Source organism: Maylandia zebra, linkage group LG8 (assembly GCF_041146795.1).
Source record: "Maylandia zebra isolate NMK-2024a linkage group LG8, Mzebra_GT3a, whole genome shotgun sequence".
Taxonomy (NCBI): domain Eukaryota; kingdom Metazoa; phylum Chordata; class Actinopteri; order Cichliformes; family Cichlidae; genus Maylandia; species Maylandia zebra.
In genome coordinates, this window is record NC_135174.1 from 26,055,183 (window position 1) to 26,079,295 (window position 24,113).

At 39.0% G+C, this 24,113-nt stretch overlaps 1 protein-coding gene, 1 long non-coding RNA gene and 1 other non-coding gene across 3 annotated transcripts in view; all 3 read right to left on the bottom strand.

Moving 5' to 3' along the window:
* myo1d (myosin 1D) overlaps nucleotides 1-17,685 on the bottom strand; it is a 118,687-nt gene extending 101,002 nt beyond the window's left edge. Inside the window, exon 1 of the mRNA XM_004556795.4 lies at nucleotides 17,178-17,685. Within this exon, the coding sequence (XP_004556852.1) occupies nucleotides 17,178-17,272 (95 nt within the window). The 5' untranslated portion in view covers nucleotides 17,273-17,685. The remainder of the gene's footprint in view (nucleotides 1-17,177) is intronic.
* Nucleotides 17,686-19,563: 1,878 nt separating this feature from the next.
* LOC143419979 (uncharacterized) lies at nucleotides 19,564-21,216 on the bottom strand. Its single transcript, XR_013100004.1, has 3 exons — nucleotides 20,992-21,216; nucleotides 20,689-20,778; nucleotides 19,564-20,171 (listed from the first exon to the last, which is right to left on the bottom strand). It is a non-coding gene; the product is annotated as an uncharacterized LOC143419979 (long non-coding RNA).
* Nucleotides 21,217-21,760: 544 nt separating this feature from the next.
* LOC112435230 (uncharacterized) lies at nucleotides 21,761-23,912 on the bottom strand. The gene is made up of 4 exons (XR_013100005.1): nucleotides 23,859-23,912; nucleotides 23,202-23,276; nucleotides 22,904-22,969; nucleotides 21,761-21,826 (listed from the first exon to the last, which is right to left on the bottom strand). It is a non-coding gene; the product is annotated as an uncharacterized LOC112435230 (transcript).
* Nucleotides 23,913-24,113: the final 201 nt, after the last annotated feature.

A 24,113-nucleotide genomic window follows, 5' to 3' on the forward strand; every position in this document is an offset into this window, starting at 1 on the left:
AGGATCAACCAGAACAAGGTTAGATAAAAACAAAAACACAAAAAAACCACAGAAAACCGAAGGTATTCTTTGTGACTCAATATATTCAATACTAATTTTTGCTGTGCATGCATAATATAATGTGCTTATTCTCAGCCAACATGGCCCATCATCGTGTCACTTTTCAGTTACACTAAATATATAAAAGAAATTCTGACATTTGAAGACCAGAGCAAATATTAAAACCACCAGTTAAACCTCCAAGCACATGGAGGTTGAATGTTCAGGTTCACAACAATGTCTCTAAGCAGCTAAGCTAACTTGCTAGCAACTCCTCCCCTGGTGCTACAGTAAAAGACCTATTGTGCCCTCCACAAGCAGGAGGCTGCTGTGTGCCAGCACCATTGTTTAGACATCAATTGGAGGTCTTTGTCTGAGACGGGGCCTCCATCTCCTACCGCATGGGTCGACACAGCGAGCTGCCCACTTAACTCACATGTGCAATAGTTTCTGGTGGACAATACTTTACGAGATGGGAGGTGACAGGGTCTACCACCATAATGACAAATGTGCAGGTATTTTTATAGTGTATTAGACATTATGCTGGTGAAGTGTCTGCTGGGGACTAATTGGGTGGAGAAAAACACAGTGTGTATGTGTGGAAAGAGTGAGATGGGAATATGGGAATATATCTACAGACAGACTGAACTGTGCTTGTTTTTTCCAAAACAGCCTGTATAACAAAAGAAGAAGCCACAGTGACACCACCCATTGCTTTCTGATATCCTGTTTTGTTTGGAGCAAGAAGTGACCTCATTTGAACCAGAAGGTGGAGTGTTATCACCTTGGTTAGCAAGATATATTCACAGTATATGGGTGGGTGGTAGAAAGATTAGGTATCGAACCCAACCGTGGTTTTGTAGTAGGATATTAACATATTTATTCCTTCTGTTAAATTGGGTACTATCAAGGTCTATGGTCACTGAGTCGCTTTTACAGCAAGCTCTAAATGTCCAACTACACAACTGAAGTTTCTTGTTCTACATTAAATTAATTTCTGGAGGACGCTGTTCATTGTTTTACCTCATTGTCTAAAGTCTTCATTTAGAAATAAACTAATAAAATTACACAGTTTTGTGTATTTCATGTGCTTGTTTTTTCAAAAACTGACCTCAGTATTAAGTATAGTATTAAGTGTACTTAGTCTTAAATTACTATACTGATTATATTTCCAGGAAATGTGTTAATAAATGTTTTAATTCATGCAGACTTGGCATGAATTATGACCTTCACATAATCGATCCAGTCTAATACATATGGAAGATTTTACACAACCCTCTGCAGCGATACATGCAGGAAAAAGGATCAAAGATCAAACAAACATGAAGTTATTGATTTAAGCCGTGATTAACAATGTTTGAAAAAAACACGATGATAAAAAAAAAGTTGCTAAACCCTCATGATAAGTTTTTTTAAAATATAGGGTAAGACGCTTTAAACGTTCTGCTAAATGAGTCCTAAGTCTGGCTGACACATGTCAGCATATCATTGGTACAATAACATAGCAGCAATAAACCACATGAGATGACCTAATTACACGTGAAGTAGCAGGTAAAGCTGGGTAGCTAAAAATAGGTCAGTGCGTGCAGAATCATACATTATTTATATCAATATAATTTAATGTTGCAATACATCAAGTGTTTCTTCAGTAAACTGTTATTTTGTGCAGCTCGACACTCATTTCACCATCAGTCACTGTGCAACAGCAAGGAGGGAGACACTGTGCAGTAATAACACATGTGAATGACTTAAAGCTTGAAGTTATATTTTGATGTTAAAACTACATGACTGACAGCAGACAACAACGCTGATTAACTTTGAGAAAACAACAATGTGGGCCATGATGCTAATAATGAAATCTCTCTTTAAAGCCACCAGACTCTGCTGGCAAAAACAGTGATTTTTAAGTTTACAGTTGGTTACCAACTGCTGCCTCAGTAAACAAAGGACTCCTGTGTTTTGTAAGGTAAAATTACTGTTAGTGAACTCTGGAGTTTGCTTCCTTGTCAGAAAGAACAGGTAAAGTGGTGAAACCATAAATAAAGCATATACATATAAACCAATATTAATGTCTTTCAGGTGGTTACTGTCCACAGCAGTACATGGCTTTGGTTTCTTTCAGCTGCTGCTGTGTGCTTAGGGGCATGGCCTACTGGTATGCACACTTATTGTAGATCAGAACTGCATTAAAACCCCACTACAAAGAAACTGAACTATTCCTGAGTCATAGAAAGTTGATCTTTAGATTCATATTTATGAATGCTTATACGCTGGTCAGTGCAAGTAACATCACATTTTGCATTTTGAAGTAAATATCAATTGTCAAGATATTTTTGTCACTACTGCAAAGCAAAAGTGAATCGAGGCATCGGCAGAACCTTTCTTTGAGCAAACACCGCAGGGAAACGCATATAAATATTATTACTGTGTCCACCACAATGCCAGTGCCAATGGCATTGTGGGTTTCAATTTCCCTTCCAATAGTAAAACATTACACACTACACAAACAAAGAGTAATCTAATCATTCAACATGCTCATGATTCACTGTGAAGTTGTATAGTCAGGACTGACACAGAGGGTGAGTTTATTCAGCAAAAAGCCCAGAAGAAACCCGTTTTCCCCACCTAGGTTTATAAATATCAGAAGAGGAGAGGAGAGGAGAGAAGAAGCGAAACTCAATCAGTTGGAGCATGTTAGCTGAGATAAAGGGCTGGCTGATCCATCTGTTCCACTCTGATTTAGAAGGATTTAAATGACACACAGGAAAAAGATTAGAGAACCTTAATAGCTGGGAGGCCATAATAGCCTCCCAGAAATGTTATTTATAGGAGCACTGAAGCTGAATCAGATTTCAGTTTGGTCAGGTTATCTGTCTGTTTTAAAATCAGATAAAAAATTAAATAAGGGATTAAAGTGAGACATTGGGCAGTACATAAATCTGCAGGTGTAATAATGCGACTCTCTTTACATCCTCTCTCACTTCCTCCCATCATCCAACTTTCTGTCTGCCCAGCTGTGAAAGGAAGTGTGGCTAAACTGGTCTGACCTGCAGTCGTGTGATCTCCTTCCAAAGAGGTCTCTCCTAAGGGCTGCCAGAAAATGGGAGAATCAGACAGGGAAAAAAAGAGAAGCAGGAGATGGAGAAGAGCTGAAGAGCTGAAGAGAAAAAGGGAGTAGGAAGATGATCTTTGCTGATGACTACTCCATGGCCTGACTTTCAACTAAATTATCATTTAATGATTAATGTTGCTAAAATAATCACGGTGACATGTATTATTTCAATGTGATCACAAGCCACTAGCAATGCACACCCATCTGCAGACACGTCAACACCAGTCCTAACCAAAAACACAGACAGGGTTGAAGGCTAAGTCGAATGGAAGAATACATTTAAAATTTCAATTTTGAGAAAAATTATGATTTCACTCTATATACTGCTTCTTGATTTTATTTTTAACATAATATTGTTAATCAATTTTATACTGATGACCCCCCGATATATCACACTGAAATTTAAACAATAATCCATCTGATCTTGGTTTTTAGAACCATTTTTCAATCTCATATTTAAAGACAGAAGACAAAACGTCCCTCATGCTTTTACTAGGTTCAGATTGGACAACTGCAGTTATCATATAGGAGTGGGCATCTCATCGCAGTTTCTGCTGGCTGAAATGCTCCAGTTCGGCAGACTGGTAAGCATAAATATGAATTCATTTTAACTTCACAGGGTTAAAAAACAACAACAATGCACTGGTCACCTAAATTGACCATGGATGTGAATGTGAGTATGAACCAAAAGCTGTTAGTCATGTGATCAAGACTGGGCTTTCTTATAATCCGCTCCTAAACCTCGACTTGACGGTATCGGAGTGTAACCATCACAATGTTTCACTACATGATAGGGCTGTGCGATATGACCAAAATCTCATATCCCGATATAAGAATTCTATCGTCCGATAACGATATAAATCACAAAAATGTAACATTTTCTGTAAATTCTGAGAATCTCGGGCAGCTCGACTTGCGTGAAGTGTTTCCAGCTGGGCGTCATGTAGCTGGAGTCGAGTGTTTTAACCGATGCATGAAACGATACATTTTTAGACATAAGTTGTAACAGCCGCCGTTTTCTTTGTGAGTATTTATTACACGGCGTGCTGCGGGGAAAAGCCTGTTCTAACGTTTGAGTCTAAGGTCTATTTTTTAGCACCTGGCGGCTTTTTTTTACTTCTCATCCGTAAATAATCTGCTCTTTCACGTAATTCCGTTTATTTTGAAAAGCCTCAACAGGATCTTGAGCTTTATTGTGAAAGGTTTATGTGGAACATAAACAAGCGGACACGGAAGGTGTTACCGTCGTTGTTGCTAACGACAACGCATAAAAACAGGCGCTTGTCCGTCTGTAGTGTGGTTATATTAAATATAAGAGAAAGAGAGAACTTTAAGAAATTAATATAGCCACTACAGTGACTATCAAAACAATGAAAACAATATTGCCGTAAACAGTTTATTTTGCGACACCACGAAACAAACGATAGCGTAAAATGAAACGATAGACGTTTTTATATCGTCATCCGATGTATATCGTTATATCGAACAGCCCTACTACACGATGAGGTTGAGTCTGCCTACAGGCATCTGTCTGCTTCTTCTAGATTCCACCTTGTCTCAATGAGACATGAGCAGATCAACACACATATTTACCCTTAAACAGACAGAGACCAATGTTTTTTCACTCTAACATGGTACTCTGTCTCCCCTCTAAATACCAGGACAAACTTTTGCCACACATGTCTACAACCCTACTGCACATATACACATATGACAAGTTTCCCTCAGATGTGAATTACAGAGCAAAGCTGAGCACAACCGCTGTCTCCAATCTTGTTTGGGTGGGTCTTTTTTATGGTTAACTTGGGGAGGAGTACAAGCAAATTATAACATTTTCTCACCAAGAAGCACACCCCATCTTCCCAGAAAAGGAATAAACTCAGGAAAGAATTCGGAGGTAAATGTGACTCAAATAACGAGAGGAAAAAAGCCTTCTTCAACAAATCACCCTGAAGCAGCTCACAGTGATGCCGTTATAACATTTTATATGATTTTCTGTCTCTGCTTAGCACTCATACAGAGACTTGTTGCAGGATCAGCATTTTAACTCCTAAAGTTCAAATAAAGCAGGCGAGGAATTCATGTTAAAAATTAGACCAGTGAGGCTTAAGCACACTTGCAATGAAGAAGTGGGTGTCTGAACTGTGCCCTACATCTGATGGTGCAATCTGTGGCCCACATCAGGTTGAGCCGAGATACTCTGTGTTGTCATCATTGTGAGTGTGAACTTCAGGGTCACCGTAGGAATTATGAAGGGCAGGGAGATAATCTGTGTCTGTTCCACTTTTAAACTCAGTGTTCATTACCATCACTGCTCGTGTTTAGAGTCACAGCAGCCTGCTTTAATGCTGGGTAAGGGAAGACCTTATCTTCTCTTAAAAAGCCATAACAAAAACCATGCTGCTTATTTTAGCTTTTCTGCTTCTCCCCATAAGTGTAGGCCTGAAACAATTAGTATTCATTTTTGTACTAAACAACTGCATATCTTTTTCCAGCAAATATGCCAAATGAGCCAAACTTTTAATGGTTCCAGGTTTTCTTATGCAAGGATTTTAAACTTGTTTTAATAACATAAAATAGCACTGTACATCTATGTGTGGGTCACGGAATAAAAGTCTTCTGAAGATGTAAGATATGAGTCTCTTTTAGTAATATCTTGATGCATGCTCAAATCAGCCACGTAAGGAAAGCTCAAAAAGTTGATTCTGTTCATCTGGACGTAGGTTTTCAATGAAATGTTTCTTTCACTCACAACGCTATGTCCAGATGAACAGAATCAACTTTTTGGGCTTTCCTTACGTGGCTGATTTGATCCACCTATTCCTCCACTCCCTTTCGCTGGTCAAACACAGCAAATAAACTCTTTCTTTAAACAGCAACATCCTAAATTGATTTACTAATAGTAAATTTTCCTCACTCTTGTTTTACAAGATCCATCACCACCAAAAAGCTAAAATACCATTTGATCTCGTTCACGGAAGATCTTGATCAGTGGTCAATGTGCTAGACTGCAGCTGGTGATGGTATCTACTGCTCTGCTTTAGAGATCTTTTGCAAGCTTTAACATCATTTTAACCAGAACCTTGCAGCAGGTGGAGAGCTGGTCGTGTGCTGTTATGAGGCTGCAAAGCAAAATGAAGACTACTGCCAACATTTGCAGGATGCAGGAGTTCATCCGGAGGATGACAAACCTATTAGAGAGCAGCTGCTCAGTTATTTGTGTCAAAGTACTTGGCAAATGAAATATTTGCAGAAGACAAAATTATAAACAGAAGTATTTATTAATTCAATTAGAACCCCCCCCCCCCTCCATCCATCCCACACAAGAAATAAAGTCTAAATCTGTTGAAACACTGAATGTGATCTCATGTATAACTGTCCAGCTCTCAAGGACAGCCATTGTTTCACAGTGCCCAATACAGACCAACTATAATAATCGAAGTTTGTCTGGCAAATATCAGTGCCTTTTTTATTCTGCTACCCACCAGAAATGTGTTCAAAGTGCTGCTCTACTCCACTTTGCTCTCCTCTGCTCCATTCTTTTATGTACTGTGCCACAGAAGTTTTCTTCACGGTCTGCAGCCATCAGACATCTGGGCTGTGCATTAGGGGATTTTCCGCTGCTTTGTAAAGCCTGCTTAGTCTGGGAGCTGCTGTTTAGCACTATCTTTAGGAGACACAGCCCGTCAACACATAACCCATCCACCCTCCCACAGGCCCACATCAAATGGTTCCAAGCTACTGGCACAGTTTCCTCCAACAATAGGCTTTTATAAAGGACTTTTCACTTTCTTTATCCCCCGGGATCAAAAAATCTGGAATTTTTCACTGTCTAAAATAAATACAAGAAACTAGGCAACATCCTTTAACAGTTACATCAGCAACGTAAACAAAAGACTGACTAAATCTTATGTCATCTTACAATGAATGGGTCTGGTATGAACACTGTCACGCTTTTTGTCCTCTAATGATGTCATGTCTACCTAAAAGTGAACGATTTAATGATATCAAATTAGAATGAGGCAGAGAAATGCAGACACCCCATCTGTCAAAATAATAACAAGCCAAAAAGTACAGTAATAAATCCACATAAGGATGATTGAACTGGATGCTGTGTATCACAGAGAGAAGAGTCTATGGTCATCTCTAAATCAGTGGTGTCAAACATAAGGCCCTGTAATTTAGCACATTTATCTTGTAGAAAACAGATGTTGCTGAAATTGCACTTCTTTTTCTGATATTAAGACTTGTCGGGGATTAAATGCTTAATTAAATGTCTTTGCACTGTCAGAAAGAGGAGTTTTACTCATCTGGATCAAATTTGTGTTGTATGTGACCCACGCTCTAAAGCAATCAAGGGGACACAAAATCCTATTGTTTCGCCAAATACCAATTTCCAAATTAATAATAAACTTGTAAGAAAGTTAAAAACTCTATATTAGATTTCAGTTCTGTTTGTATTTTGGACAGCTGGATAATTTGACTATGCCACTTTGGAAAAGCGTGAGCACATGTTTGAAAACAGTGTTTGCATAGACCTTTTTTTATATAGCAGACTCGGGCACATAACAGGAAAAACACTGGTATAACTGATATGCTGACATCTGCTTTCATTTAAGTGACCCACTTCCAGGCTTCCTGTATTACGGATTCAGAGTAGCTAAGTGGGACCCCCGATGGACCTGAGCCAATGTTAATGGGATTGGTTTTACCTGACAAGTCACACTGAAAGAAGCGTAACTAAACAGCTGAAATAATAAAACTAAGGATAATACTACTGAAAAAATACAACAAGTGATACTGACACCGATTCTAGTAAGTAATATAACTCACAATTTCTATTGTGCACACTTCACTATGTGCACTTTTCACATAGGTAAAAACGACATTTCCATATTTTCATTTGCATAAAGTATATAGGTATTATCGCTGTTTTGCTAGCTGTTTAGAGGAAATTATTAAAGCACAACTCATAAAAACTGTCACACAAGAGGTACATGTCTTATAAAACAATCTTCTGTGAGGAGCTGCAACAGGCAGATTAACAGACAAAGCCAAGCTACACAAAGTTCCCATGAGGGCGGCAGGCCTGGATACTTAGGGGAAATGGGAGCCATGTGTAAACAGCCTGGCTGGAGATCAGGTGGCCGACCCTCCTTTCTTTGTTTAATGTGATCACAGCTATCTGCTCCGCCTCTTTATTCACACACAATATACCATACCAAAGTTAGGCTGCCACTGCAGCATGTACAGTATTTGAGTAGTGGACTTTGTCCCGATTAAATATTAAAAATTCAATGAAGGCCTTGAGGGCCTGTTAATATAGAAGAAATGAAGGGAGCAGTGGTGGTAGTGGTTGAGTTTTTGAGTCTGGCCGCTTTCCTGACACAGAACCCGTTTACGCTTTAACACACTGGCCAGCAGCGGCTGATGTAAAAATCACAGTGGGCTTTGGCTATGAAAATGGATGACTGGGTGGATTTTTGAAGAAACAGAGCGAGAAGAAAAAAACTGAGAAATGATCCAACCCAAAAGAACCAGACATTACTCAACACGCTATTTCAGGAAAGTACTATGATTTCTATCAGGGCTAAAAGGGCAGCATGGAAGAGCACAAAAACAGACGGATGGACAAAAAATAACAGCAGGAGTAGACAGAGGAGGCAAGAAAAGGACAGAAATAGATGAAACGGGATTAGTTATTATGCTAGAGCTGAAATAATTAACTAAATAACAGAAATTCTAGCTTTTTTTTTTCCTTAAATTATTCTGAGAACTTTTCATGTGTAAAAATAAAGACAGACCATCTATGCAGAGATTTCAGTCGGGTGAGTTCAGATATACGAATGTAAAAGCCGTTTTAATTTGCTTAAACCCCTTTAATGTGAATTTTCACTTTTATGGCACATCTTTAACAACTGATTACCAATTGGGAGAAATAAGAACACAAAGTTTCAAAGTGTACAGTCTGAAAAATGGTTCCCATGAAGCTTTTGAAAGAGAAAAATGGCCACCGAATGCTGACAGTAAATAATCCGCCTACATGTACTCCTTCACTTAGGAGCTGCAAAGTGATGTGAGGTGCTGGCTGTGAAAGTGAGTAAGCTGTTCCACCCCCACTGTGGCTCAAAGCACAGCTCCAACAGGTGGACAAGAGAACAATACAACAAAGGAGGAGGCAGGGGACGACATCATCGCTACCTTGGACACACAATGTGCACAAAAGACAACGCATACATACCCAAAACCACAAACGCACATAAATAACCAAAAGACTACACTCCTTATCTGGGATTGCTAAGCTCTACGTCATGTTAGCGGACTTGAAGTGAATGAGATTCAGACAGGAGATAAAGAGTCCTGTGTGTAGACTGGAGAATGAGGGTACTGGGAATTTTGTCAGGGCATTATGTTGCACAGACAGGTTGCGGTTGCTTGTTGCATCATCAGCCAGACAGTTTACATGTGATGCCTGACAAATTTAAACCCTAAAGGGCAAGTCAAATTTCAATTATTTTATTCATAGGTAAATTGATAATGGATATGTTAGTGTTTAAAGCTTATTTGTGTATAGATGTGCATTAAGATGTTTTTGGTAGCTGTTATTATTCCCTCTATAGAAATTGGCCATAAAATCCCAAATGAATCCTTTTGCATCTTAAATGTGCTGAAGAAAATGTGTCAGCTAATCATCTGGAACCTCATGGCTCCAGAGGAAAAAAAACATCTTATAATAACCAATACGTTTTAAGCTATCTAATGATTTTTTTAACTCTGAAATCTAAAGTGTCAAATTACATGAACTGAGTTGAATTGTGTAAGTTTTTCTACACACACAAGGCGGACTTTGTTATGCATTTCCTCACTTCAGGAAGAAGCTGCTTTATAGTCGGTATGAACAGAGGGAACAGTCTGTAGATTCCTTGCATAACATTCAGAAAACCATTGTTAATAATGACACCCATTAAAGACACTGCATACCTGAGTAGAAGGCCCAATAAAACCAAAGTTAATTTGGATCTAATGAAGCCACCAACAGCAGATACACAGAATAATGGAAAAGATGCAGCAAGAAAAATGGAAACTGTGACACAACAGCACTAAAATAAAGACCAAAACCTGGTCCTAGAAACACTATACTTGGGCTAGCGTCCTGCTGCTGACCCCGCCTGCCATCTCAAGAGTCCACAAATGAGACATCTCTGAGAGTCGCTGAACCTATTTTGGAGGGAAATAAAGCTACACAAGCACAGCCCCTGTTTATGTAAGGATGGTAATGTGTTTCAGATTATAGGCGGTTGTATGGAAATTCTTGTGGTGAGACTGGACTTTTCACTGCTGGATTGCAGGGGAGCAGGCCGATGAGGCATTTCTCAAACAGCCTTCTATGAATCTGTCAGCTCGGCGAAGGCTCGTTTTCTTAGTAAGAAATCTCGCAGGAAGATAGGCAGTGTGAGGGACTGAAGCAACTGGAGTTTGCAATAAAGAGCAAACAGTTTTCATTAATGTTTAGCTACTGCAACATAAAGGAAACAGATGTTAATCACACAACGAGCCTGTCATCTCCCTCAGATCTTGTACCATTAACGCCAACGATTGTAACTGACGTCATGCACATTTCTGTGCTTGCTGCTGCTGGCCCTCCATTTCCAAAAGCACACAATCTTAGCATTCATCTAAAGACATTTCTCTTCCATTGACTGAAAAACCACTGGAAGGAAAAAACTTTAATATGCGGGTCGGGATTAAATATTCTTACAGTCATCTGCTGCACACTATCACCGTTTTCATCTTTGCTGTGGGGCTAGAGAGCATGTCAGCCAGGACAGGGTTGTGCACATGGACTTTGGTTTTATTGCAGAGGAATGAACAAAGGCACAAAAGCAGCAAATAAAGACGGATTTAGTTGAGGAAAAGCCTTAAGCTTAATATGTTCCAGATGCCAATGCATTTAAATTGAAAGACCCCCCCCCCACACACACACACACACACACAAAACCCATAACATATAAACACGTAGTGGGTCTTTAGTGTCACCGGTCCTCCGAGACCATATCTTACAAGAGTGGGAGACACTAGGTTTCCAACACTAAGTTTGATCTCTTATTTTTTTTTGCAGCACAAAAACAGAGAAGGTTGTCTCATTTAACATCACCCCTCTTTTAATGTACCTGCAGTTGGAGCAGTTAAAACAGGAGGAGCATTGTTCCTTTTACAGCAATTCAAAGCAATTTACCAAGCAATTCTATGTTTAAATACAGGAAATGCCACAATGGAGTGACAACTGTAACCTAGCTATGCTACCTGAGAACAAAATCGAATCTCATATGTACAGCATATGCCCGTCTGCACACAAAATTCTTTACTGAGCTGGGAAGAGGCTGTAGGAATCAATGAAATGTGAGGAGCAAAGGCAGGGGAAATGCCAGCTTTCCTGCTTTGCCGGCCTGCTCCACATTATTGTAGACTTCCCGCTCAAAGTCCTGTTTAACTCCGCATAGATAGGTTCAAGGGTCAAATCACTCAGAGCAGTCAAACAAACAGAAGCCTTCAGACGTTCAGAACAATATTTTGCTTGTGTAGAAGTCCTGATAATATTATCATACTTAGCCCAGTAGAAAGAAAACCCACAAAGATGGTTAGGATTAAAGCAAACAGCCCATTTCCCATCGTGTTCCTCTCATCCAATTTTCATTCATCTGGACATTAATTAAAAACCTGCCCTCATCTGTTAGTGTGACAATCTGGAAGATCAGACACTTATTTATAAGACTGATGTACAATAAAAATACCCCCATGTTTATTTGGGAAACACAGGGGTTCAGAGGATTTTTTTTCCCTTGGAAAAGACAAGACAATGCTGCCTTATAAAGACATTTAGTGGCAGAAAAACTTGCCTGGTTGAAGGGATATACACAAGAGCTGTGAGTTCGCAGGATGTCAGATCTAAAGGACAAAGTGATCACTAAATACTGCTATAACTGTTTTGCCCATATTTTGCTTTATTTAGTCAATTTAAGGTATAAAATCACATTTACTGTCATCAGTAAACATGAGTTTAAATTAGGAGAGATAACTCACAGTTATAAAAAATAATCAGATATAGGTTCTGCTGAACAGTTTTGAGCATATCTGCTTAACGTCGATGTGCAAAGTTCTCAAGACCATACAGCTATCTGGCATTATTCTCCTACCATCTCTACAAAAAGACTTTGGGCAACTGCTGGGCTCTATTTTGAGACTGGGAGGCTCTCTGGAACAGGCCACACAGTTCAACCTCAAGTCAAACAAAGTAAATGTCAACTTGAACAACCATTTCTGGCCACAGTGAGGGAACACAAGCAATCTTTTCCAAATCATGCCTTACATGCATGCAGCCACCGGGGAACTTGATTACCTTCCCAACATGGCAGGCATTTAACAACACTAGCAGAAATCCCATATAGAGCGGAGTAATTGAGTCGGTTAGTCAAACTTGGCCAACTGGGGAGTCACTAAATGAGGACTGGCTCCACACCAAAGCTTGGCTTTTGACCCACTTTAAATAAAAATATTTGGGGATTTTCACAACTTTTGGAAGAGTGAACAATGTGAGCTTCTCAGTAAGAGCGCCTGAGGAACCACCTGGAAAATGTTATGTTAGCTCTTCCAGCACCTGTAAATAACTTCAAATAAATGCATTCAATTTAGTGGCTCTGAAGCTAAATTTCAGTGTGTTACACTATATTATGACGCTCAGCTCCCACACACGGTGTAAAACACACCCATGAGAGATGTGCAAAAGGGCTGCAGCACTGCTCACTTTGGATGAGAGAACTGGAGACAGCCTAAACACACTCACACATGTGCCCATGAATGCATGCATGCACCCTCAGACTAGGGGAAAAGGAGCAAAAAGGAAGCACTCCTTGCTGGTCACACCCTCCTCTACAAATAACAATCTGCACACGCCACCTCTGGACCGAGCTGCCTAGCTGGAGGGAAAACAAACAGACAGAAAATAGGACAGAGTCGGGAAAAAGAGGCCCGGTGCTGTCTGGATCCTTGCAGGTTTCTTGCCTGTCTGCCAAGGCTACTGTTCACACCACAGAAGCTGATCTAATTTTAAAAGTATGTTAGTAAAAGCTTTGTTAACGAGAACGGCAATGTCCTCTATAAACATGTACACTTGTGCATCTGGCACTCTCACCTCTCAGACATCTTTGATTTATCGTAAACAGCAAACTGTACACTAAAAAAACAAGAGCAGTCCAAATGCATTTAACAACTAAAGCTCTGAAATATATTGAAATGATTTTAATATATTCCCTAAATATATTCCTTCTAATGATGGTGTTCAAGTAACTCTAAAAGCCCCAGTTTTCTGAGCATGGATTTAAGCTTGAATATTGGCACATTGTAACAAATGTTTATGCGGAGTAAAACATGAGGAAAAGCTGGCAGAAGGTACTGAGAGGGAGAAGAAAGACTTTAAGGTACCACTAATACTTAGCACCAAGTGATTCTGGCTGCAATCCACTTCTTTTAAGCAGGTACGTGCATCTAACAGTTCTCGCCATTATCACCAGCCCCACCCTCCACGGGCGGAAAAGGAATCACAAACATTTTGGTGTGGTCCACATTCCTGAATATCTTGCTCTGCTTGGTCATATAAGGAAAAACCACACAGCCAACTGACTGCCAGTAGAAAAAGACCTTGGAAAGTGCAACCTTAAAGTCCTTCAAATATTTACTCTACAAGTCACTGCTGGCAGTATGTCTACTAATAACTGAACTTGTATGTTGTTTAATGAAGACCTTCACATTCACAGCAGCAAAACACTTTACGCTTTTGCAAAACTCGCTACACTACAGATGACAGGTTAAACAATGAGTGCAGTGCCTCTGTTATACGTTCCCTAAGAAGGAAGGAAGGACGCTGTAAGTCAAAACAAAGCTGCTCTAAGTGATCACTTTAATTCTTGATGAAACAGTTTACCCCTAGTGTAAGCGGTCTCTTCAAGATGACAAAGGCAACATCAAGACTCAGGGGCTCACTAAATAGTTTGATGAGGATGATGTCGAACATAGTCTATGGCCTTCATTGTCACCAGGTTACAAAACCACAAACCAACTTCGGATATTTTAGGCTTAAATGATAGTCGCCGGTCTCATTATCATCATCAAATAAGAAATACTTTTTGGATTGTGATTCATGCTGCACTTGGAGAATCAATCTCAAGGAGCACAGAAGTTGTCAGTATGTAATATTGTGACCCAATAACTACCAAGACACTTTATTTGATTACGTTTGTAACATCGGCACAAAGTGAAATGTTACTTCTTTGTATTATTTTGTAACTCCTTTTAAAGCATTTTTCCTGTCTTCAGATCCTTTGTTGTTCTCTCATTAGGTGTTTTTCCCCTGAACATCAATAAAGTCTTATCTTGATGTGACTCACACTATATGGACAAAAGTGTTGGTCCATTTATAGAATAAATGTTTTAATACATCTCATTATGACGTCTGAATCTATAAGTATCAATATGGAGTTGGTCCAAGCTTTGCAGCTATAACAGCAGATACTTCAAACTGTGTTCTAGTTCATTCCAAAGATGTTGGGTGGCGTTGAGGTCGGGGCTATGCATGAGCCACTCAGGTTCTTGCACACCAGACTCATCCAACCATGCCCTTATGGACCTTGCTTGTGCACTAGGGTATGGTCACGATGCACTGGAAATTTGTCTTCCTCAAACTGCATACAATTGGCCAAAACTCCAGAAAAACAAGTCCGCAGCATCGTCCCTCCTCCACCAAACCTTAAGTGTGGCACAGTTGGAGAGTTAATGTTCTCCTGGTATTCTTCAAAGCAAGTCTCATCCATCAGATTTGCAGACAGATAAACATGATTTTTCCCTCCACAGAACACATTTTTACTACTCCAAAGTCCAGTGGTGCTTTACAGCAATCCATCCTGCACTTGGCATTGTGTTTGGTGATGTAAGGCGTGCATGCTGCTCCTCAACCATGGAAACCCATGCCCTGAAACTCCAGGCATGCTGTGTTTGTGCTGATATTCATGACAGAAGAGGTTCAACCCTTTGAAGCCATGTGACTAAGTACAGCAACTTTACAGGGTCTAACTGTATGTGGCTGAGTTGCTGTGGGTCCCAAACACTTCCACTTTGAAGTCATATTGCTTAAAGTTCAAAAAATGACTCATTGCAGCACTCTAACCCTAACAAAAACAGGCGAGCTCTTTAGAATCAGCTCACTCTTTCACAAATATTTGTAAGGGGAGAAAGGGAGGAGCTACATCTTATACACCTGTGCCAAACGGACAGAAAACACCTAAAGTCAAAGAATAAGTGGTATGGTCTAAAACTTTCATCCATATAGTGATACTAATAAAGCACATGTGCTAAGTAGGGAAAGTGAAACTAGTGACTAAACATCTTGCCAGGTTTTTGTCCTATGTATTTATTTATTTTTGATTACATCCCTACATTCATTTTTCAATATTCTTTAAATCTTTATTTAATTAGGAAGTGAAGCTCCTGGGAATACAAATCTCTGTTGCAAGAGTCTCCTGGCCAAAGATAGACAGGATAACCCAAGCACATTGTTTGAGTCAACTTCCATTGCTAGTTTGAATTGTGCAACTTAAGCCAACACACAGTTCTGACACTGACATTTTTTTTTCAGCACATATCCTCTTATTTGCTTTTGACCATTTATGGACCATGTTTCTTCACATGCCAGCTTACTGCCAATACTGTTATTAATTGTTCCGGCTGTAAATTGACATTTATTGAAATACATAACTGAAGCACAATTTTAATATACTTGCACTTTAAGTATCTCTGTGTTTTGCTACTGTCTATGTCCACTCCTCTATATTTGAATGCAAATATTATTAGCACTCCACACCATGTATTTTAAACCTTTTGGTTCTGATGCAAATTTAATAAACTGTGCTGCACCATTACAGCTAAAGCTACCCAGCAGTATAAAACCAATTAAACCAATCATCTCAAGTTCCAATATTTAACCGATAAACACAGTAATCAATCATTTTTTTAAATTATATTATGTGCATGATTTTGCCAAACTTTCACTTCAGGTTATTTGCGTATATTATCCTAAAAAGTTATAATCCTATTTAACAAAGTTAAGTAAAAGGTCTAACTTTTTATTTTATTAATTTATAAAACAGTTATTAAATACAAAATAATTTTGAGGCTCTTGTGCAGCACCACTGTTCATGTATTAGCCATCTAATTCATCAATTCATGTACCTCAAAATTGTAGCCAGCCGTTCCTGTGAAGTATTTTTCTGATCAAATATTCTGATTTTCTGTGTGCCCCCTGCTTTGTTCTAAGTTCCCCCAGTACCACACCATTAAAAACACACCAACACACCAAGACCTCACTCCAAACTGACATTGGGGATCAGCTTCCACTTTCATCACAGATGGCAGAGGTGAGGAAAGGAGATGAAGAAACTGAACTCCAAGCCACAGCCCATCTGAAACGTAATGTTACCCCCACGCTGCAAGGCGTGCCTGACATCATGCTTGACACAGAGCCACTGACAACACAGCTGATAGAAACCGGTCTGGAGGAGAATCCGTTCAAACCGTACAGGAGTTGTGTGCATGTCTGTGTGTGGAGGCTGGGTGGAGTTTCACTCAAAATATTTCAAAGCGAATTACCGGTTTGGTCAGAAAGCAGGAAAAGGTGTGAGAAGCGCGACAGCAACCAAACACTATAAACAAGCTTCCCATCCCATCATTCACATGTGAAAGTGACGTATCGAAAACAGGTGATGGCAGAGCTTATAGCAGCTTGACAAGTTCTCTTCATTCAGCAAGAATGAGCTTTGTAGCACCTGTTGAATGACAAACAGCAAACATTTTGGCTAAAAATGCTGTTAGCAGGTACCGTGTTCGCTCTAAATCTCCACTCTCCCGAGCGTGAGTGCTTATTAGACACTCCTGCGGATTTACAAAGGTGAACGACCGCAGCCGTGCAGGGCTGGCTTACCTGAGTTTTAGGTTAGCCATGAATTCTTCCATAGACACGTTGTCCAAAAGCACAAAGTCTGCTTTTCCAAACTCCAGGCTCTCGTGTTCTGCCATACTGTTATTTTTTTTCTTCTTACTGAAACTCCTGGAAAATAAAATGTGTCAACAAGTTGCTCTGAAGTGCCGACAAAGGGTGGACATTGGCGGGCTTCCCTGACCACCTCCTCTACTTTAATGTGCAGCTCTGTAGTCGGTGCTCATTTTTTCTTTTCTTTTTTTTTTTGGTCAAACTCTAATTTTAGTCATGTTTAATTGAGGTCGGAAATTCCCTTTTAAAAACCAGCAGCTGCTAATTCTGATCGTTTTAACACGCCGTTTCCCTTCAGGAGCTCCGCTTTTCTTTTAACAAGCAGGAATTATTCCAAAATATCCTCATGTCCATACAAAGTTTCGTCTTTACGCCGAAAGGTACCGTCCCGTTACACCGTGCGCCAGCTCCCCCCGTCCGTCCGTCCTTTTTCCTGGAGTTTCTCTCCTGTCCCTCCTGAACGACCGTACACCAATAGGATTGAAGCATCCTCGTCTAAGCCCCGCCCCCGCCCTGTGGAGAGGTGTTGGTCAGGCAGCGATGTGTAAGTTGAAAAGCATTGCAAATATTTCTGTAGACCACCGCTCCACCAGTTTCTGATACATATTTCAGCAATGACGACGCCACCTCTAAGCTGTTAAACACTCGGAGGAAAACCATAATGTTTTTGGCCTCACTTTAATGATGCCCTCTTTTACCATAAAAGGGAAAACTGGGTCTCAGTAAGATTTTCTCAAGATGATATGAATGAAAAGTAGACGTACAGTTATGTAGACAACGAGTCATTCACTGGATTAATTATCAAATAACCTGTGATAAATAAAACATTATTTTTTAGGTTTTCCCTCCTATGCTGTATCTTAACGTTGCCTCCTGAATGAAACCTCCTGTAAAAGAAGCTGAACACTTTAAGTGCCGCCGGCTTCTCACTAGGCTTACTCTGATATTAGTGCGCCACCTTGTGTAAAAGAGACGTAAATGGCTTTTAATGACGCTTATGACTGAAAACTCCACCCTGACAAACAGCAGTGTTGCTCTAATCGTATTAACTTACATGCTTATATTGTAAAATATCATCCAGTATGTGATTTCATTGAGATTAAATTTTTAACCTGAATAAATAAATGATTAAAAAAAGACATTTGTTCTGTCATTACAATACATCATAAATCAATTAATTTAGGACATAAATGACTGGATGACGTTTTATTTCCTACTTCTATATTTGGCCCTAAAATCCTTGGCCTCCAACAGCTCCATGTGTAGTAATCTTGGAGTCATTTTTGATCAGTATACGCCAAAAACATAAAAAAAAATGTAGAATTGCTTTCTTTCATCTGAGTAATATTATTAAAATTACAATTATCCTGCCTCAGTGATGCTGAAAAACTAGTTCACGCATTTATTACTTCTAGCCTGAACTATTACTATTTTTTAATATCAGGTTGTTCCTAAAGTTCCGTGAAAAGCCTCCAATTAATCCAAAATGCTGCAGTGGGGATAGCAGCAGGAACTGCAAAGAGAGACTATATTTCCTCTATGCTGGCTTGTCTTCACTGGCTCCCTGTTAAATCTTTCTCCTCATATACACAACCTTGAATAATCAGGCACCATTATATCTTAAAGAGTACATAATATAATATTACCCTAACGGAGCACTTTGCTCACTTACTTGTGGTTCTCATAATTTCTGAAAGTAGAGTGGGAGGCAGAGCCTTCAGCTATCAGCTCTTTGCCTGTGGATTTGGGAGACAGACATCCTCTCCACTTTTAAGATTAGACATATAACTTTTCTTTTTGATAAAGCTTATAGTTAGAGTGGGATCAGGTGACTCAAGCATCACTTTTTATGCTGTTGTAGACACAGGCTGCTGGAGGACGTCCTGTACCAGACAGCACATTTCTACTCTCCTCACCACTTTGTATTATGGCTACTGCTCCTGCTATTACTGCTACACATCTGTCTCCCATCCTCTGTGTTTTGTTCTGTCTACCTATGCTCCCCTTTTTCTCTTTCCTTCCATCCCCAGCCGTTCACAGCAGATGGCTCGCCCTCTCTTAGACTGGTTCTATTGGAGGCTTCTTCCTGTTGAGAAAAGCTTTTTCTTCCCGCTGTCACATAGTGCTTGTTGGGATTTCTTACCAAATAAAGTGCCTTGCTGAATTTTGAGGCTTTATAAATAAAACTGAATAGAAAGTGAATTTTAAATGAATGTATAAATTGCAGTAATGATGGATTTAGATAATAACATCACTCTTAAGTCTTTTTAATATTAATATTTTCATTTAAGCATCAAAGCAGACATTTAGCTGGCACTCCAGAGTAGTTAATACAGTGGAACTGGTTGATTTAGCACGAGTTAGCATTAGCAAAAATAATGAAATAAATTACAACAACTGTGAATCTGTTGACAGAAAGAACAAACTTTTTCCTTATCTCCTCTTTGCTAAAATACAAAAACAAATAAAAGTGACATGCGACATCAATGAGCACCATTTTAAACATCAGAGGTGTATATTATTTACTTTGTAAAAGCAGTGAGCCTCCAAATGTAATAGTCATGGATGCAGCAGTGGCCCAGGAGTTACCACAGTTGTGGGTGACATAGACTGAAGCCCCTCTGCGGAGGAAAGTCATGTATGTAGATGTGCTTCCAACACTGTAGGAACGGGGAACATGTGCACGAGAAACGGCCACCCAGTAATTATTTATTACTAGCCACAGATCGGTTTTAAGGCCCTTAATGGTTGTCTGAGTGGAGAAGAAGAACTGGTAGATTCCTTTGACGGGAGCCCTGAACACACCAGTCCTCCTGTCGAAGGCTCGGCCCACATTCACCAGCACCTTGCTGTACTTGATCCTGTTCAGTTTGCCATTGATTTGGGCTGGGTAAGACGCAAAGAAGTGGATCTTTTGGGAAGACACTGAAGAGCAGGTAATCTTATTAGTATTATTACAAAGACAAATAGATATATACCTTGCAGCAATTTCTTAATAAAGAGAGGCTTTTGTAGGTGTATTATGGAAAGCACAGGATAATATCTTAATCATTCTTACACAAACTATGTAGCAGATTCTCCAGCTTTGCTTACAATTAAAGTTTGAGGAGCAAAAAAGGAAGACTTCACCTGTCTCTTAATATTTCTTAAAGTAATACTAATGTTTGAACACAGTTGTTTAATGAACCTTTTGTATGTTGAATTTTTGTATTTATATAGATACAAACTAGTAACAAATTAGTGCTGTACAATAATACATGCAACTATTTGTGCCTGATTGCCCATATTAATCAATGTTAGTATTCAATAAGTTGCATTACGATTGACAAAGAAACGCTGTCACCAAACAGAGAAGAATAAAAGCCCCAGACATCCAAGGCCTTCCATCCCTTCAGCGTAAACGTTAGTATGACACATTCAAACTGACAAAAACTTTACTTACTTCTGTTTGTCTTGCATCTCCAGTTAATCTTATCTCTGCTCACACAGGACTGGTTTCTCCTGCATCGCCCGCACACAAGCGTGTTGACGTCTGAGAACACACATTCAGCAACATTCGAAAAGGCCTCTAAAAAGCACTGCTCTTAGCAGGAATTAGACTGTTCCAAAAGGTATACATTTGCAGCAATCAGGATAAATATGGATTGTGGGTGAAAGTGGATGTTTAATTTCTTAATTTTTCAGCATCCAAAAGCCAAATGCTCCCACAAATGTGCACAATATTAATGCATTTTTTCATTTATACCTGCACAGTAAGCCAAATAACAGGATGTTGGCTTAGTGAACTGATAGATGTAATAGTTGCCCGGGCACTTCTTGACTTTGATGGGGGTGGAATGGAAAGCACAGCATCTTTTGTTCCAAGTGCCGCAGACATTGCGGGTCACAATACCATCCCTGATCCTTGGATGAGGCCCGGACAGCCACAGCGGGGAGTTGGTGCCACAGTTGTTCACAGGGACGCACCTCTCAGGCATCTGCAGACTTTTACCCTTGTAGAAAAGACGGTACCACCCTCCAATAGAAGATGAAAATTTTATTCTGTTTTTTGAAATGCCATTGCTGCTTTTAGTGAAATAGGTGCATGCTACATATAAAGAAAGTGCAGTCGGTTACCTTTCCAGTCTACTTGCCGATCACACATCTTCAGCTTGCTGGTGGTGTTGGTGGCGCGCCAGGTCTGATCTAGGACCGTGTAGTGGAAACAGGGGTCACCTCGTCTTCTTGCATCTTCCACAGATGACTGAAAGTTATCAACCTCAATGTAATTTGGACTGTAAGTGAGGATGTGTGTTCCTGCTTGAGAAGAGAGATTGCAGCACATATTGAATTAAGAGTGCGTGTTGAAAATAGTTTTATTTTGAGTAAAGAATGCAGATTATTTTATTCACTGACCTACTTTCTTCTGAGCTCTTTTCTGATGGCTTGATATATGCATCTGCGCATGAAAAAAATAACACATTCAGTAGCTGGTGCTCAGTATGGAGACAGATTGTAAGGAGTTATATAGAGGCTACCTGAGTCAGAGCATTGTGCTGCTGCTGAAGTGTTGTTTGTTCACACTTCAGGCTCTCCATCTCCTGCAATAGTGAGCATTTTTAGAAAGAGTGACATGCTGCAGTCTCATTGACAGATAAAATAATAATAATTCGGATTTATAGGGATTTACATAATAATGATAATAATAATAAAAATAGTGGGTCCAGATGCTCCAGATTATGTCCAATACATACAGAGTCAGAGTAGTAACTGTGCGGTAATTTATAGAAGTTACCTATACCTATGTCACTATAGAAACAAGAAGATAAAGAAAAGGAATGAATAAATGCATGTGTATGTGTGTACAAATACATGCATATCTATATATGAGTATGTATACTGTATATACAGTACTCTTGTAAAAGGCTGGTTTGGATTTGAGGATTTGTTTGCAGAAGGCTGGATTGTTGTAGATGTTTATAATTTATTTATGTTTTTTATTTTATCTTGTGCTTTAATAAAAGCTTTAATGCAATGGCCGTAGCTCATAAGGTAGTGCAGGTAGTCTACAAATCCTAAGGTTAGTGGTTTGATCCACTTTGTGGAAAGCAAGGCACTCTATAAGAACCACTCCATTTACCATTAAAAAAGCAAAGCCCACTGCAATTAATTTTAAGGCAAATTCTAGTGATTTCCTACTAAATGTCTGAAAAATCAAGTAAAAAATAAAAACAGATTTTAACACACAGAAAATGGAAACAAGCATTTGAAGCAACATTTCCACCTTGACTTTATTGATGCAAAATTGGCAGTTGATATAAATAAAATAATTTTTTTTAAGTAGATGAATTGGGTAATATAATCAAACGTTTTTGGCCTACAGGGACCCTTCGCTAAGATGAAGGCCTGATGTTCATAAAAAAATAAGATTTAAAGAATAGTGAATAATTAACCTGCCTAGTTTCTTACTTTATTTACCAATAAAGTGTCTGGTCTATAACATCAAAAAAGGTGAAAAATACTGGTCACAATTTCTTAAAATTTAAAAGAAAAGATATTAAAATGTCATTTATTTTTTTTATTTTTTAATAAACGAAAAATTATTTAACAGAATGGTTAATCAACAGACTTGTTTATTAATTTTGTTGCCCTAATTGTGTAATAGCTCATTGCATCACCTTGAAAATAGCAGCTAGTTGCACAGACAAAGGTTGATCTTCTACGCGCCAAAGTTTGAGTTCAGACTGGAAAAGAAGAAACAAAAACTTTCTCAAACAACAAATTGAAGTAATTGATATTAAACATATCGTGATGTTCTATTCTCTCTACGAGCTCAGTGTGACAAGAGCTCGGCACAGTTCTGTCTGTGCTAAATAACATCTGGGGAAAACTTTTGTTGCATAATAAATGGGTTTTTTTGTATTGTTCCATCTGCCTTCTAGCTTCATAACATCAATGAACAAAGCTCATACTCACAGAATTTGTGTTCCCCGAGCAACCAACTGCACAAGATGACAATGCTACGAACATGGCCAGAGCTAAGACAACCATCTGGGGATAACAACAGTTACACAATAGTTATGTAAAAGATGACATTTAAATGCTTTCTCATTTACTCGTTGAATAAATCCCGACAAAACACTGTACAAATGTCAGTGTTTATTGGAGAAACAAACAATTTGTGACCAGATGCTCGAAGCTTTGGTTTTATTTTTTTATCACATATCATTAGTGCGAGATGTTGGAATTAATTGAGGAAAAACGCTTTTAAAGGCTTGGGTTTTATGACAGAAACACATTTAGATACGGTTTATATTTATACAGAAAGAAAAGGACAAAGAAATAAAAATTACAAGTCAATTCAACCAATTCAATATATTTAGATTTAATTAGATCTGCAGACTTTGCTATTTTTGCTCCTTTTTTTAATTAAAAACAACTACAACAACAATAATTGATCATTTGATTTGCAAGTTACTGAGTTCAGATTAAACACATTACAAAAAAATTGAAAAGTATAAAGAATAATAAAAAGTATGCCTATAACAACACTATATCATCACACAGTCAATGTTCAGCTACAGTTATATTGCAAAGAAATCTTACAGTTCCATGAATATCCAAAAATTGTACCTTGAACTATCCAGTCAGCAGTCTGTGGTTATAGAAGCGGGCCATTAAAGTGCTGAAAGAATGAAAATAACAAAACATTAAATACGTTTGGACGTCCAATTTCAATGCAATCAGATGTCTATAAGTGTAAAGCTACACTCACCTCTCATTTCATCATGATGAGAAACTGCACCCTGTCTGAACATGGCCTTAAATACTGACCCGCTTCAGTTTAAAAAAAGGAGAAAATTCAGTTTAACAGCATCTAAAGGTGCA